The following is a 13,360-nucleotide window of genomic DNA, read 5'->3' as shown; positions in this document are numbered from 1 at the left end:
AATCACTTGAACCTGGGAGGTGGAGGTTGCAGTGAGCTGAGATCGTGCCACTGTACTCCAGCCTGGGAGTACAGTGGCACAATCCAATCTCAAAAAAAAAAAAAAAATGTCTATACATTTCTGGTAATTCAGATGGCAGCAATAGAAAATGCATCCAATAAGGGTCTTGTGAAAATGCTGCAGTGAGGTAAACTGAGACTGTGGTGAGTACAGTGGGTGTGCAGACTACTGTGCTGAGTAGACACCACAGTCTAGAAAAAGCCAAGCTGAGGAGTAAGCATTATTAACACATTTATTGAACAACTAGAACTTGACAACCACTTGCCAAGTAGAGGGGATACAGTGGTGAGCAATAATAATGATGATAATGAGGAGCAGTTTTCCCTAGCAGGCAGCAGTTGAAAGGAATATGGGTTTAACATCCACCAATGAACAGGGGTGGACAGACCTATTTCCAGGAGACTGAGTCCATAGTGGGATTAAAAACATCCCTGTAATTCTTTTAGCTTCCTTGATCCAAATTTCCTATATCACAGAGAATCTCTAGGGTATTTGCTCTGCCTGGAAACCTTGATTGAAGGAAGGCTGGCTCTGGCTGCACGATCACTTATCACATTTGTTAGGTGGGAACATATCTGTGCCCCATGATTTATCAAGTGTGGCCTCTAGTCTCTTTCCAAGTCACATGTCATGTGGGTACTATGAGGTTATTCTCTCAACCAAGACACTCTGCAGAGCTAATCCAAGGAGTGCTGGGTCTAAGTCTCTGATATCAGCTGGGAAAGAGTCAATAGGGATGTCAACTCCACAAGCACTTACAATGATCTCTACCCTGCAGCTGTCCTGGGAAGGAAACGTCAGGGCTACATGTGGGCTCTTCCTGTGGGAAAAAAATCAGGCTGGAAAAGAACAGGCAATTAGCCAGGGACTAAGGCTGAACATCTCCCAACTGCACAAATTACTGTATGAGTTATGTAAGTTACTTCATGTTGCCCTGCCTCAGCTTCCATACTTGCAAAATATGACTACCCGACAGGGTGTTGTGAGGATTAAAGGAGTGACATCCACCAAAGCTTATAACACAGCACTAAGAACATTTTAAATTCTCTGTTAATGTTAGTTATTGCTGTTTAGATCCCAGCTCTGCTGTTCACTTGTCATGTCTACTTTGTAAAGTTAATTCACCTTTCTGCACCCCAGTTTCCTTATCTGTATAAGGGGACAATAAGGTGGTACGAAACTCAAAACAACTGTCATATGGAATAATGGAATGAATATCAGTAAAGTGCTTCAGTGCGTGCCTGTGGCTTATGGTTCTGATTGGTTGTTGCAGAAGGGGAGACCTCAGCTCCAGGGTGGGCAGGGAGAAGCAGAGATGTTACTTCAGCCTGAGGCTCCCCACTTTCATTAGCTAAGCCCGGGGTCACTGGTGTCTCCAGGGAATGATCAGGCACTAGGTCAGGATCGGGGGAACTCTCTACTTCTTTTGGTATTGGGCAAATGGTCAGGGCAGTGGGCTCCAAGGTCAAAATTCTGAAAACAGGATATAGAGGCTCAGAGAAAGAGGCGTGCGGAAAGGTGTAGATATGAGATCCATCTGTGGCATTGTAGAACGAGATCTCTCCAGTCTCATAGTCCAGGAAGATCCCCACTTTCCTAGGGGGCTCAGGAAGTTTCAGGTTGGTTCTGGGCTCAGTGAGAGCCCGATACTTATTCCCATCAGTCAGGCCCATAGTCCAGTATCCGTTCTCCGGTGTCATTTTGACCCAACCTTTTTTCCTCTCCACGTTCTTACTACATACCCCAATATGCCACTCTTTTCTGTCCCCCACTTCCACCTCCCAGTAATGTCTCCCTGATGTGAAGTTTTCACAGCCAAGGACACAGTAACGCCATTCAAATCTCTCAGGGTTGTCTGGCAGATCCCGCGGCTCTTCAGCACGCTGCACACTCCTCTGGTCCTCAGAAACAAGGAGGATGGCGTTTGCCGTGTCTGGATCCAGAATCACATCCGCTGCAGAGAGTTTGAGGTGTCCATGGGGTCAGCCATTTTTCCTGGATTTCAGAGCCTCAGCATGCAAGGCCTGGACCATGCTAAGGAGGTCCTTCCAGAACCTGGCGTCCCTAGCCTGCTCTGAATATGACTCTCTCATCAATGTCATGGGAGAAAGCTCAAGGGGTCTTGTGTCCAGAGGGGAAATGAAAGTAAGGTCAGTATCTGCCTAACCCAACACCCTGATGCTGCCTCAGGAAGCAATAAGGATCCTCTTGCTACATTTTTCTTGTTTCCCTCCCCACATTGACTCTGCCCCCTAATGCCTTATACTCAGAGGTTAATTTTCAATCTTCACTCGACCACTCATGAACTAAATGAGCTCCCCTTTTCTGCAGTCTATTTTTCCATACATCCAATTTATTTAACAAGGTGGAGCCTCATCTGAAGCATTTTGTCACCTGAAAAATGGGGATAAAAATACGAATCTCTAGCGTAGTATAGGGGAATCATGTTATTTACTCAGCCCACAGCAGGGCATGAAGGAAGCTCCTGATGTTCTAATAGCTGCAAGGCCGTCTCTATGCTGGGCTCTATGAGGGGCCCCAGATTCACTCTCCAGCCTTCAGCTTTTTCCACCCTCTTCTGGGTCCTAGGAATCTGTACTCTAAGGATAGTGCCACTGGGCTCCCTTGTCTTCTGGTTTGCTGTTGGGTTTGGCCAGTGGGAGGCCCTGATAGAAGATTGGAAGGAGAAAGAAAGGAGAGACACACTGTTTATTCTCCTGCTTCCTCCCTGCCAGCAGCAGCTGATGCTACTCTAACAAGGCCTGACGACTCTTCTCAGGGAGCCCTCTCTTTTGAGCTACCTTTCTCTGGGTTCCAGTAACTGCCTCCCCTTCCTAGCCCTCCCAGGCTAGGAGTGAAGACAGCTCCCCACTGTTGGGAACCATGGGGGCACTGCACTTTTCCTTATTGCTTACCCTTAGCCCTCCTTTCCGCAAACCTTTTTCAACCAACCAGTTTGAACTTGTCATCTCTTTCTTACTTGGTTTTTGACCAGTGGATATTTATTATTACTTCAGTCTTCACCTCACCCCCACAAAACACAGATTGCAATTTTCATTTAAAAATGTGGAGGCGAAAGCTCAGAAGCATTAAATCATTTGAGGTGACACAGGCAGTAGGGGGCATGAGAAGCCTGGGAAGTGCAAAGTTCTTTGGGCAGGCATCACCTCCTCTCCTTGGCATTTGCATCCTCACTCTCCCTGCAGTATTACTCAGTGTGTGTCTTCTTCCCCTCAGCTCCACCCTTTATGTGTCTTCCTTCCCAGGAAGGTCTGAGGAAGCCCAAGAGAGCAATTCTCCCTGGTTCCCCGGGCTCTCAGCGGGAAGGGTCTTGGAGATGGGCCCACTTTTCAGATTGGGATTTAATGTTGTCTACCCCAAACTTTCTTAGTCAAGGGAACTTTTCTTCCCCAAATCACAAGAGTTGGAGGAGGAGAAAGGAATATAGTCCCTCAGGTTGTTGATCCAGGGAACATACAGTGATTTACTCACCAGGTTTGAAGAGGGCCATTTTCCATTCTGAAAGGAAGGAGACACAGATAAGAAAAAGGTCAGTATTTTTGTTCTTTTCTCCACTCCATTCTCCTTTCACTACACGTTTTCTCTCCTTTTCTTCAGAGTCTCTTCCAGGCTTCAGCTTCCTTCCTCTACAGCTCTGATAGATCAGAGGTGGCACCTTCTAAACAATGTCAGGCTCGGCTCCCTGTCCCATGGGGGGGTGCAGGCTGCATGGTTATGCTTTGCCTGGGCATGTGCAGGGTCAGGAGTCTCTCAGAGGCTCCAGAAATGCAGAAGTCAACCCCCTACCATGCAAAATTGAGTCTAAGGGTTAGATCTGATTAATCCAACTGAGAACGTCAATGGGTCACAGCAGAGAAAAAGTTGAAATGTTCATTGTACATGACCCAGCAAACCCAGAGAGCATCAGGCTCACTCACCATGATAGGCCAAAGACTTCTCTCCACCTACAATGAAAGAAAGATAGAGGTGTCACCTGAACACTGCCTTTGCTCTGTTGGCCCCTTCCACTTCCTTTCGCAACCATCTAGACTTTCCTTTTGACCATTCCACTCTTCCCTGTGGTCTCACTCTGCAAGCTCAATTCTCTCTTCACCTCTTCTTCTTAATATCAAGTCTGGGAACATTGGTTGAATGCTAGTGGCAGGGCAGTCACTGTAAGAGTTCCTTCCCAATGGAGTCCAGCTAATCTATTTTGAATCTGTCTATACTCCTGTACCTGGGCATAGGTGTCACCATGTCTATATGTGTATGTCTAGGAGTACAAGATCCACCCTTCTCAATCTGTATCATTTCCTACCTTGCTCTAAAAAGAATTTGGGAAATTTAATGAGCAATTTCAGGGACTAGTTTTTGAAAGCAGTTATGATAAATCTGTACCAACTGAGCCACTGTAGCTACTCCTCTTTATTAGACACACTTGTCTCCCTCTCTCTTTTCTGATTTTCTTATCTCTTAAATCTTCCATTCTTGATTTCCTTTCAACATCCTCTAGATTATGGAAAACAACAAGTAAGTTTCCTGCCATAGAAAATGCACTTCATCCTTCTCTATTCCTTTTGAAGTGTACGTCTGGATATTCCTCAGTGCTTTTTAGGGCATAAAGGTCTGTGGCCCCTAGTACAAAGAGATTGAAGACCTCTTTTTCTTTTCTTAGAGAGAGAGATAGACGAGAGAAAGAGACTCCTTCTGGGTGGTTTCTCCAAAGAGCCAAACTTATTTTCTTTTCCTGAGTAAAGGGATCTAGGACCATTTTTCAACCCTGGGCAAAGACTTATGGGCTGGAAAATTTCCAAGCAGAAGAGAGTCATAGATTCAAGATTCAAATTCAGAGAAAATGTCAGAGTCACTCACGAGCCATGTACTGGATTTTCCTCCACTCTGCAATGGAATGAATAGGGAAGGGTTATCAAGGTGCTCAAAGTGGGGATAAGAAGACATGCCTGGGTCTCCTGGGGAATGGGAACTTACTGAGTTCCTCCTGGAGCTTCTCTGGAAAATAAGCAAAAAAAGAAAAGAAAAAAAGAACAGTTATGGGTAAGGGGGGTTTTGGGAAAATAAACCTTAAACTTGATGCAGTGCCAGGGTGGGAATGGGGGTGAGATCTTCAGGCTGGGGCATGCAAGCCAGGGGCTTAGATTCTCTGCTTGCGTTGGATACCTCTTAGGCTTATTTCTTGCTCTGTTGCAGCATATCCCATTTCTTTCATCTCTCGCTCTCTTTCTGTCTCCCTGGACAGAGCAATTTTTTCCTTCTGTTGTCTCCACAAGAAGTAACTGGCTCCTGCGAGAAGCAGCAACGAGATAGGCAGGGTCCCTGCCAGGGCCGCGATCCAGGGCTGGGCGCTCCTGAAGAAGGGGTCTGTGAAGGGGAGAGCTGTGGGTCATGGGAGCTAGTGCACTCAGCCTCCCCAGCCTCAGCACCCCAAGCTTTAGCTGCTCAGCCCAGGTTGGGGGTATGGAATCCATCTCATGAGGTTAAATAAGCATTCTGTCCCTAAAGTCTCAGAGGACTGTAGAGAAGACTTTGGTAAACCCTCACTACAAGCTACTACTATTACTATCTTGAGAGGTCTGCCTCTCGTATGGAAATTAACTTCAGCAGAGTCATACTCATTTTTTTCTAAATCTTTTTTCAACCAGTAACACATTTACATGGTTCAAAAACTTCATGTACATAAAGTCATGCAACTCTCCCATCTACCTAGTACTCCCTCCCTCCATCTATTAACTTTTCCTTAGTCCACTTAATATGATGCTTAGGGACATAAACTGTGGAGTCAGAGGGCAAGGGTTTCAATGCTGGCTCCCCCATGTGACTAGCAGTGTGATGTTGGACTACTTACATAACCTCTCTGTTTGTAGTGGCCTAATCTATAAAATGAGGGTAATGATAATGCCTATCTGAGGTTAGAAGAATTAAATTAATACTTTAAAAGGCCCTAATGGGCTGCAGTGGGTCATGCCTGTAATCCCAGCACTTTGTGAGGCCGAGGCAGGCAGATCACTTGAGGTCAGGAGGTCGAGACCAGCTTGGCCAACATGGTGAAAACCCATGTTTACTAAAATTACAAAAATTAGCTGGGCATAGTGTCATGTCCCTGTAATCCCAACTACTTGGGAGGCTGAGGCTATAGAATTGCTTCAACCCAGAAAGCGGGGCTTGCAGTGAGCCAAGATTGTGCCACAGCATTCCAGCCTGGGTGACAGAGTGAGACTCTGTCTCTAAATAAGTAAATAAAGTACTTGATGTACAGTGAGTATTACAAAATTGCTTGTTAAATTTTAAAAATGTAAGTTAAATAACAGAATCAAGAACTAAAAAAAGTAAATTAAAATATGTTCCTATTTTTCCTCTTGTTTAAACTAAAAATAACATTCTATACACATCACTCTGCATCTCACTCTTCTGTGTAAAGTGTGTCTTGGAGATCTTTCCATATTAGTATAGACAGAATTATCTCTTTTTTCTTTCACAGTTGGGCAGTATTCCCTTGTATGGAAGTTCACCATCAGTGAGCATCTCCATAGCTTCTAACCTTAAACAATCATAATCAACGTTATAAGAAACTTTTTATAGGCTGGGCTGGTGACTCACACTTGTAATCCCAGCACCTTGGGAGGCTGAGACAGGCGGATCAATTGGGGTCTGGAGTTTGAAACCAGCCTGGCCAACATGGTGAAACCACATCTCTAGTAAAAATATAAAAATTATCCAGGTGTGGTGGTGCATGCTTGTAATCCCAGCTACTGGGGAGGCTGAGACAGGAGGCTCTCTCGAACCCAGGAGGAGGAGGTTGCAGTGAGCTGAGATTGCGCCATTGCACTCCATCCTGGGCAACAGAGTGAGACTCCCTCTCAAAAAACAAACAAACAAACAAAAAAACCCCCAGAAACCGTTTACATGGATCATCTCATACAAATGCAAGCATATCCCAGAACTGGAATTTTGGATCAATAAATATGTAGTTTGGATAGATCCCCCAATAGAGCTTGTGCTAATGCACACCAAAAATACAAGTGACACGAGCAAATGACTGAGAGTCACTGCCTTCCTACACTCCTGCTATAGCCATGTGTTATCAAGCAAGGCAGTGGGGTTTTGATTTTTGCTAATATCATAAGTGAAAAATGATTTCAGATATGTTTCCCTAATGAGTGAGAATGAGCACTCTTTTGTGGGTTATTTCCTTTCCTGTGAATTAACAATTCATGACCTTTGTTAATATTTTTTACTCAGTTTTCAAACTCTTCTGTTTCAAAAAGATTAGCTCTTTCTCTATGAGTTTGTAAATATATATATGTTTTCCCATTTTGTCATTTGACTTTACATAAGGAGCTTCTCTTAACGTTTTTCCCCAATTCCCACTGCCTGTCACACTTTCTGTTTCTGTCAGACAGGAAGTGATCAGTAAATGTTTGTGGCATGAACACCTTTGTGGCGTGGGAAAGCTTCCCTAAAGCAGTGAGTAGCCTTCAGGTCCCTGCTTTGAGCCTTACATGCAGTGTAGAGACCCAGGTTGACCGCAGAGACTCACACAGTAGAGACTCACACATCCCCATTCATCACCTACCACACCTCAGCTCAGTAAAGCTGAGGCCAAGCAGGGTACTGACCTGCTATGGATATGCTGGCTGTCTTTTCCAGGCCGAGGAGGGAATTTCTGATGATGCAGGATACACCCCCACCAGAGCTGCCTCTCATGATCACAGATGCTGCTACTGCATACAGGCCCACTCCATCTGCAACCACAGGTGTTTCCACAGCCGGGATGTTCTCTCCCTTGGTGTCGCTCCACTTTATTTGGGGTTGGGGGTACCAGCCAGTGGACCTGCACTCCAGATGGATCCCTCCATCCTCATAACCCTTCACTTCAATGTGAAGATCAGAACCCAATGCTGTAGAAGGATAAATTGCCCTAAATTCTTGAGAGCTCCTGTGTCAGGGAGGGTCTCAATGGGAATCAATGGCAGACGCACATTTGATAATCCAAGGAAGATTGCATTCAGGAGCTATTTACACAAGTGTGGTCATGACGAAAAGAAAACTAAATGGGCTAGTGCAGTATCCCAGGGTCAGTAATGTGGGGCTATTCCCATCCACCCCAATTACCAGAGGGAGGAGGAGAGGGATCTGTTCCGGAGACATAAAAGAGAAGATTGATGCATTGAGGACTTTCTTGAGTTGACTTGTGACCTTCAGCAAGGCAATGCAGCCAGCCTGAGGGTATCTTGCAGGAAGGAAGCCAGGGAACAAGCACCCAGACCTCTCCCTTTTCTCTTCTTCCTACCATTGTCTGCTATAGCTCCCCTTAAACCAAACCCAACCAGAAGCCATGAGGCAAGGGATTGCACTGAGAAAGAAAAAGCTCTCCTTGGCATCTGGAACCTGATACCAGGTCTTGGTATCCTCCTGTTGAACATGAGTAATTTCACAGAACACAAAAAATAGTACTTTATCACTGTGACAGATCATGGGAAATACAAGACCACCCCAATCTTTTGTGAGTGCAGAGAAAAACATGAACATTGTACAAACCACAACAATAACCAAACATCCCCCATCAGCAATGAGGAATTGCTGCCTCTTCATCATTTACAGCTTTAGTCTCACCCTAGTCTCCCTCCTCCTAGATAAGCTTGATTAAGGCTCCCACTCTCCGAATTCATCTCCCCACACCTTCCTGACAGTATCTCATCCAGAGAAGAGAGCTAAGTCTATAAACCCTCCCCCAAATCCCCTAACACAAGCCCAAATTGTAAAATAAATCTGCTCTAAAACCTTCTTACTGAGACCCCGCCACAGCTCCCCATGATGTGTGTTCTTCCTCAAAGCAACAAGTAAGAAACATGCCTCATTATACTACAAAAATGTTTCTGGGAGTCACTGATTGGAAAACACTGGCAGCAGATACAGTCACTATTCCACCTCCCAGGACCCATGGTAACGTGCACTTGGAGACAAAACAGAAGCCGTCTGTTACACGACTAAACCAAAATGACTGTGTACCAGTCACTGAACTGATGATTTCTAATGTTTCCTATCCGTCGTCCTTCATTTCCCTTATATCTCTGGTTGTCAGAGGGAGGGAGTTGTTTACTTCGGCATGTAAGGTACAGCAGCAATTCTTTCTAAAGAAAGAATGTGTCTTTCTTAAGGGTTGCAGAGAAGCTAAGTTGGGAGGCAGTGCAGACAATTGCTAGTGAGCAGCCAGGAGTGTCTGCAGTGCTTTTGCAAGAGGGACTCTGCATCTGCTCTAGATCCTACAGAGAAGTGTCTCAGAACAAAACCTGGAGGCTCACCTGCAACCTTCAGCTCCACCAGGGCTTTTTCATAGAAGTCACCATCTTGGAAATAACACAAGTACTTTCCACTGTCAGAGGCTGTGACGTTGTGTATTCGGAGAGCAGCCTTCCCTGCAGTGATGCCATCCCGCAGAATCGAAGTTCTCCCTCGATACGGTGCACTCTGCCTGTCTTCCACTTCCTTTCCATCTGCATACACGTTCACCACTTGCCTTAGGCTGGAACTCACCCACCTCAGCTCCATGGTCTCTGCACTCATGGTCGGGAACAGGTGACAGGGCAGATCAGCGTCTTCACCCACCATGGCCAGGATGGGCCCAGAGGGTCCAAGCACAGAAAACTGAGCTGTCAGCACAAGGGGGAAGCTCCATCAGAGGGTTTTGGAGTTGGGGTCATGAGAGGAAGGGTGCTTCTTAGACGGGGAAGGCGAGATACAGAGAACCTAGAGGGGAACACAATCCTAACAGAAGGACCATTTGTCTCTTTGTGACAGGTGATCCTTCAGGTTGGGATGGACTTCCAGGTATGGGAATGAGTTAAAGGTTCTAAGAGGGCATTTAGGTAATTGTCTGCTTAATTAGGTAATTGAGATAATTGTCTGCTTCAGAAACATAAATGTGGAATCATGGAATCATTCCCTACCTGAGCAAGGAGTGAGCAGCTGGACCAAGAAGAGGGAGACATGAAAGTTGAGCAGAAGGAAGGCCAGGGAACTTGCCATTTTCATCTGTGCTGCATATCAAGAGATACCAGAAGGTGTGGGACAGACTCTATGGCCTGGAAGAAGTTTTAGGATTCTGCATGGAAATGTCCACTTTCCCAGGGCTAACTCAAGTATGGTGACCAAAGAAGATCTTACCTCTGCCAAAAATGTCTGTCCTTGAGTGTCTTTACCTTTGGGTTCCAGTATGGAAAACCATCTGTAAAAATAATATCTGTTATCTGATCAGGAAATCTCTGACTCTATTGCATTCAAATATTGAAATATTCAGAATCCTATCACTTCCCCACACTTCCCTTGCCAGGTCCAAGCTTCCATCATCCCCCTCTGATTCATGAAGGACCCTCTTCACTGGATTCCCTGGTTCCACCCTTGTTCAGCTTTGTGGGTGTCCAACACTGTGGACTCCTCAAGCATCAAACTCTTGGCCATTACTACAGTCAACTTATGGCCTGGTGGCTCCTGGTGGGATCCAGGCAGACTGCCTGGCAGAGGCTCTGAAGTCAGTCAGGGGCTGAACCCACCACGTTTAATCACAAAGATATTGATTAGGAGAGCTTTGAATAAGACCAGGCCTTACTCATCTTTTCTTTCTTCCCTTCATAAAGTCATTCAACAAGTATTTACTGAGCACCCACAATGGGTGAGGCCTACTATATTAGTGTTAAGGACATAAAGAAGGTAAGCAATAGGTAAAGGCTCTAAGATTCACAAGCTGTGTGATCTCGTTCATGGGAAAAAACCATTGGAACTTTATTGATTCATACAATATCATGAAGTGTGAAAGTTTGAATGTGCACAATTGGGTCCAGCAATTCCACTTTCTGATGTCTAGTCTAGCAAAGTACTTGCATGAGTGCAGAGAGAAGCCTCTGTGAGAATGACACTGCAGCACTGTTTTTAAAGTATAAAAGTGGTAACCAACTGAACCAGCCACCCAACAGGAGACTGTTCAGAGGAATGACGGCTCATCCCTCAGAGGGAATTCAATGCAGCAGGTAAAAAGAGTTGATTTATTGTCATGAACCTAGATAATGGTGATACACTAAGCGGTCAAAAAGCATGTTGCAGAACTACACTAATGATTCAATTGAAAAACAAAAACAAAGCTATACATTTCTGCATATTTATAGATGTAAATGCCTGAAAAAGTCTAAAAAGATGCATGCTAAACTGAAGATCGGAAGTTAAGTGAGCAAAAGAACACTTTGGCCTTTTGCTCCCTCTACTTTTAAAATATTGAAATGCTTTAAATTTAAGATTTTTCATGTATTACTTAACAGTAATTATTATGAGTGATAATACTGACTGGAACATATAAGCTGCTCAGTAAATACTAACTCCTCAACAGTTTCTTCCAAAGCAAAGGAGCATGAGGCCTGCAGCCACAACACCCGCTGCTGTAGCTACCTGAGTCTGGGAATGGCCTCTGAGAACAAGGTCTGCAGAGGGAGGTGGGGAGGGATGAAGAGGAAGCACTGGAACAGAGGTCAGTGCAGCTGGCCATCCTCCACCCTCGCCTGGATCTTGCACTGACCCAGACTAAATATTGCATTTCACATCTTCTGTTCCTCAAAACTGCTCTTTATGTTGCTATAGAAGGGGTATCATTTTTATTATCATTGGTTTCAAAGTTAACAATTTCTCTGCTCCGCTTAGAGTGAGACATATGTTTTCATTCTTTTTAAAGGATGTTTATATTTTCTTCCTGATTATAGTCAATATTGCAAATGAAGAAAAGCATAAAGGAATAAAAGTTTAGTGGCTCATGCCTGCAATCTTAGCAATTTGGGTGGTCAAGGTGGGAGGATTCCTTGAGCCCAGGGGTTTAAAACAGCCTGGGCAACATAATGAGACCCCCATTTCTACAAATTATTCAATCAATAAAATTAAAACCCTGTAGTAGTAATCATATACTTTGGTAGTAGAAATATAAATATTTCTCGAAGCATTTTGGTCATATATACAGCAAGCATCTTTAAAAAGTTACATGCTCTACCAAGGAAATGCTATTAAAAAAAAAGTTGTATGCTTTACCCAAAAGTTCCACTTATAGGAATTATTGTTGAAACAAAAAAAAAGTGACAAATTAAGACAAAAATTTATGTCTGAGGCTGTTAAATATAATAAAATCTATACAGTAGCCAAATGTAGATAATTGAAATAGCCAAAATTAGTAAAGTATTACAAAATAATTATATATTCACACAATGAAATAGATTGTGTCCATTGAAACACATATATTGGGTTATGAGGAAATGATTAATGGAAGGAAAAACAGATACTGTACCTAAAACATACAAAACAAGGTTTAATGTATGGATCTAATGCTGTTAAAATGAGAAATAATTGCCCTTCATTAAAAACATGATTCCTAAAAGCTGCATAGAAATCTCTTTTATGATAGAACCACGCACTGTTTGTCTACCCCCTGCCTGTTGTATGTGTATGCTGGTTCAGATTTTTCTATATTATAAGTATTTCTGTAATGAACAAATTTACATATGAATCTATAAGGCACATCTCTTTCTAGAATCTCTTAGAATAGATGGCTTGTGTTGGCCAAAACAGATTTTAGCGACTTTTTTGCCCTTTTCTGACCACAATAAGTTCTTAAGAACATGCAGTTGGAATATTTCTTCATTTATGTTGTCTCCCTCTCCTTCCACCAAATCCCAACATCTGCAGGTCTTTATTCTTTGCACTACTTGCCTCTTCCCCATGTGCCCACATGTGTGCATGAGTGCCCATGCGCACACACGCACACACACACACACACACACACACACACACACACAGAGGCACTGCACCCCTTTCCCTAGGCAAGTACTCTCCCTGCATGCCCACTCACCACTCTCAGCGATTCAGCTGTTGTCCTCCCAGGCATTCTAGCCCAGGCTCTAATCAACATTCCCCACTTACTTCTTAGTATTCCCCTCTGAAAATCACAGCCCACTGAAGAATGGTGGTTAATAGTTCTCCATTCTTTCTATTATGGTTGAGTCTCTCATTCCGAAGAAAGGAAAAAGAAAGCAGAGGCTATCTGGTTATTGTGAGGAACAATAACAATCTCTTTTTGGAAGAATTAGTTTTTTGATTGGCTCAGAGGTGATGTTTCTCATCAGTTGCTGGGAGGAAACCACTGAGGAGGGTTGAAATGAAAAGTGAAAGTACATTGAATTGTACACGTTGCAGAAAAATTCCAGCCCTACCTCCCTTAGTGTTTGTGTTTCTGTGTTTATCTATTTGAATCATT

The 13,360-nt window shown here is 44.0% G+C and overlaps 1 protein-coding gene across 1 annotated transcript; it reads right to left on the bottom strand.

The window, feature by feature from the left end:
* Positions 1 to 274: 274 nt before the first annotated feature.
* Positions 275 to 13,182, bottom strand: LOC101147830 (butyrophilin subfamily 3 member A3). The gene is given in 12 exon segments (XM_031012282.3): positions 275 to 1,346; positions 1,349 to 2,014; positions 3,553 to 3,579; positions 3,999 to 4,025; positions 4,933 to 4,959; positions 5,050 to 5,070; positions 5,239 to 5,439; positions 7,695 to 7,976; positions 9,381 to 9,728; positions 10,026 to 10,115; positions 10,243 to 10,303; positions 13,027 to 13,182. Coding segments are annotated over 10 exon segments (1,722 nt in total). The 5' UTR covers positions 10,111 to 10,115; positions 10,243 to 10,303; positions 13,027 to 13,182; the 3' UTR covers positions 275 to 1,308.
* Positions 13,183 to 13,360: the final 178 nt, after the last annotated feature.

The sequence above is a fragment of the Gorilla gorilla genome, chromosome 5, assembly GCF_029281585.2.
Source record: "Gorilla gorilla gorilla isolate KB3781 chromosome 5, NHGRI_mGorGor1-v2.1_pri, whole genome shotgun sequence".
Classification (NCBI taxonomy): Eukaryota; Metazoa; Chordata; class Mammalia; order Primates; family Hominidae; genus Gorilla; species Gorilla gorilla.
This window is presented reverse-complemented; position numbering and strand designations above follow the sequence as displayed.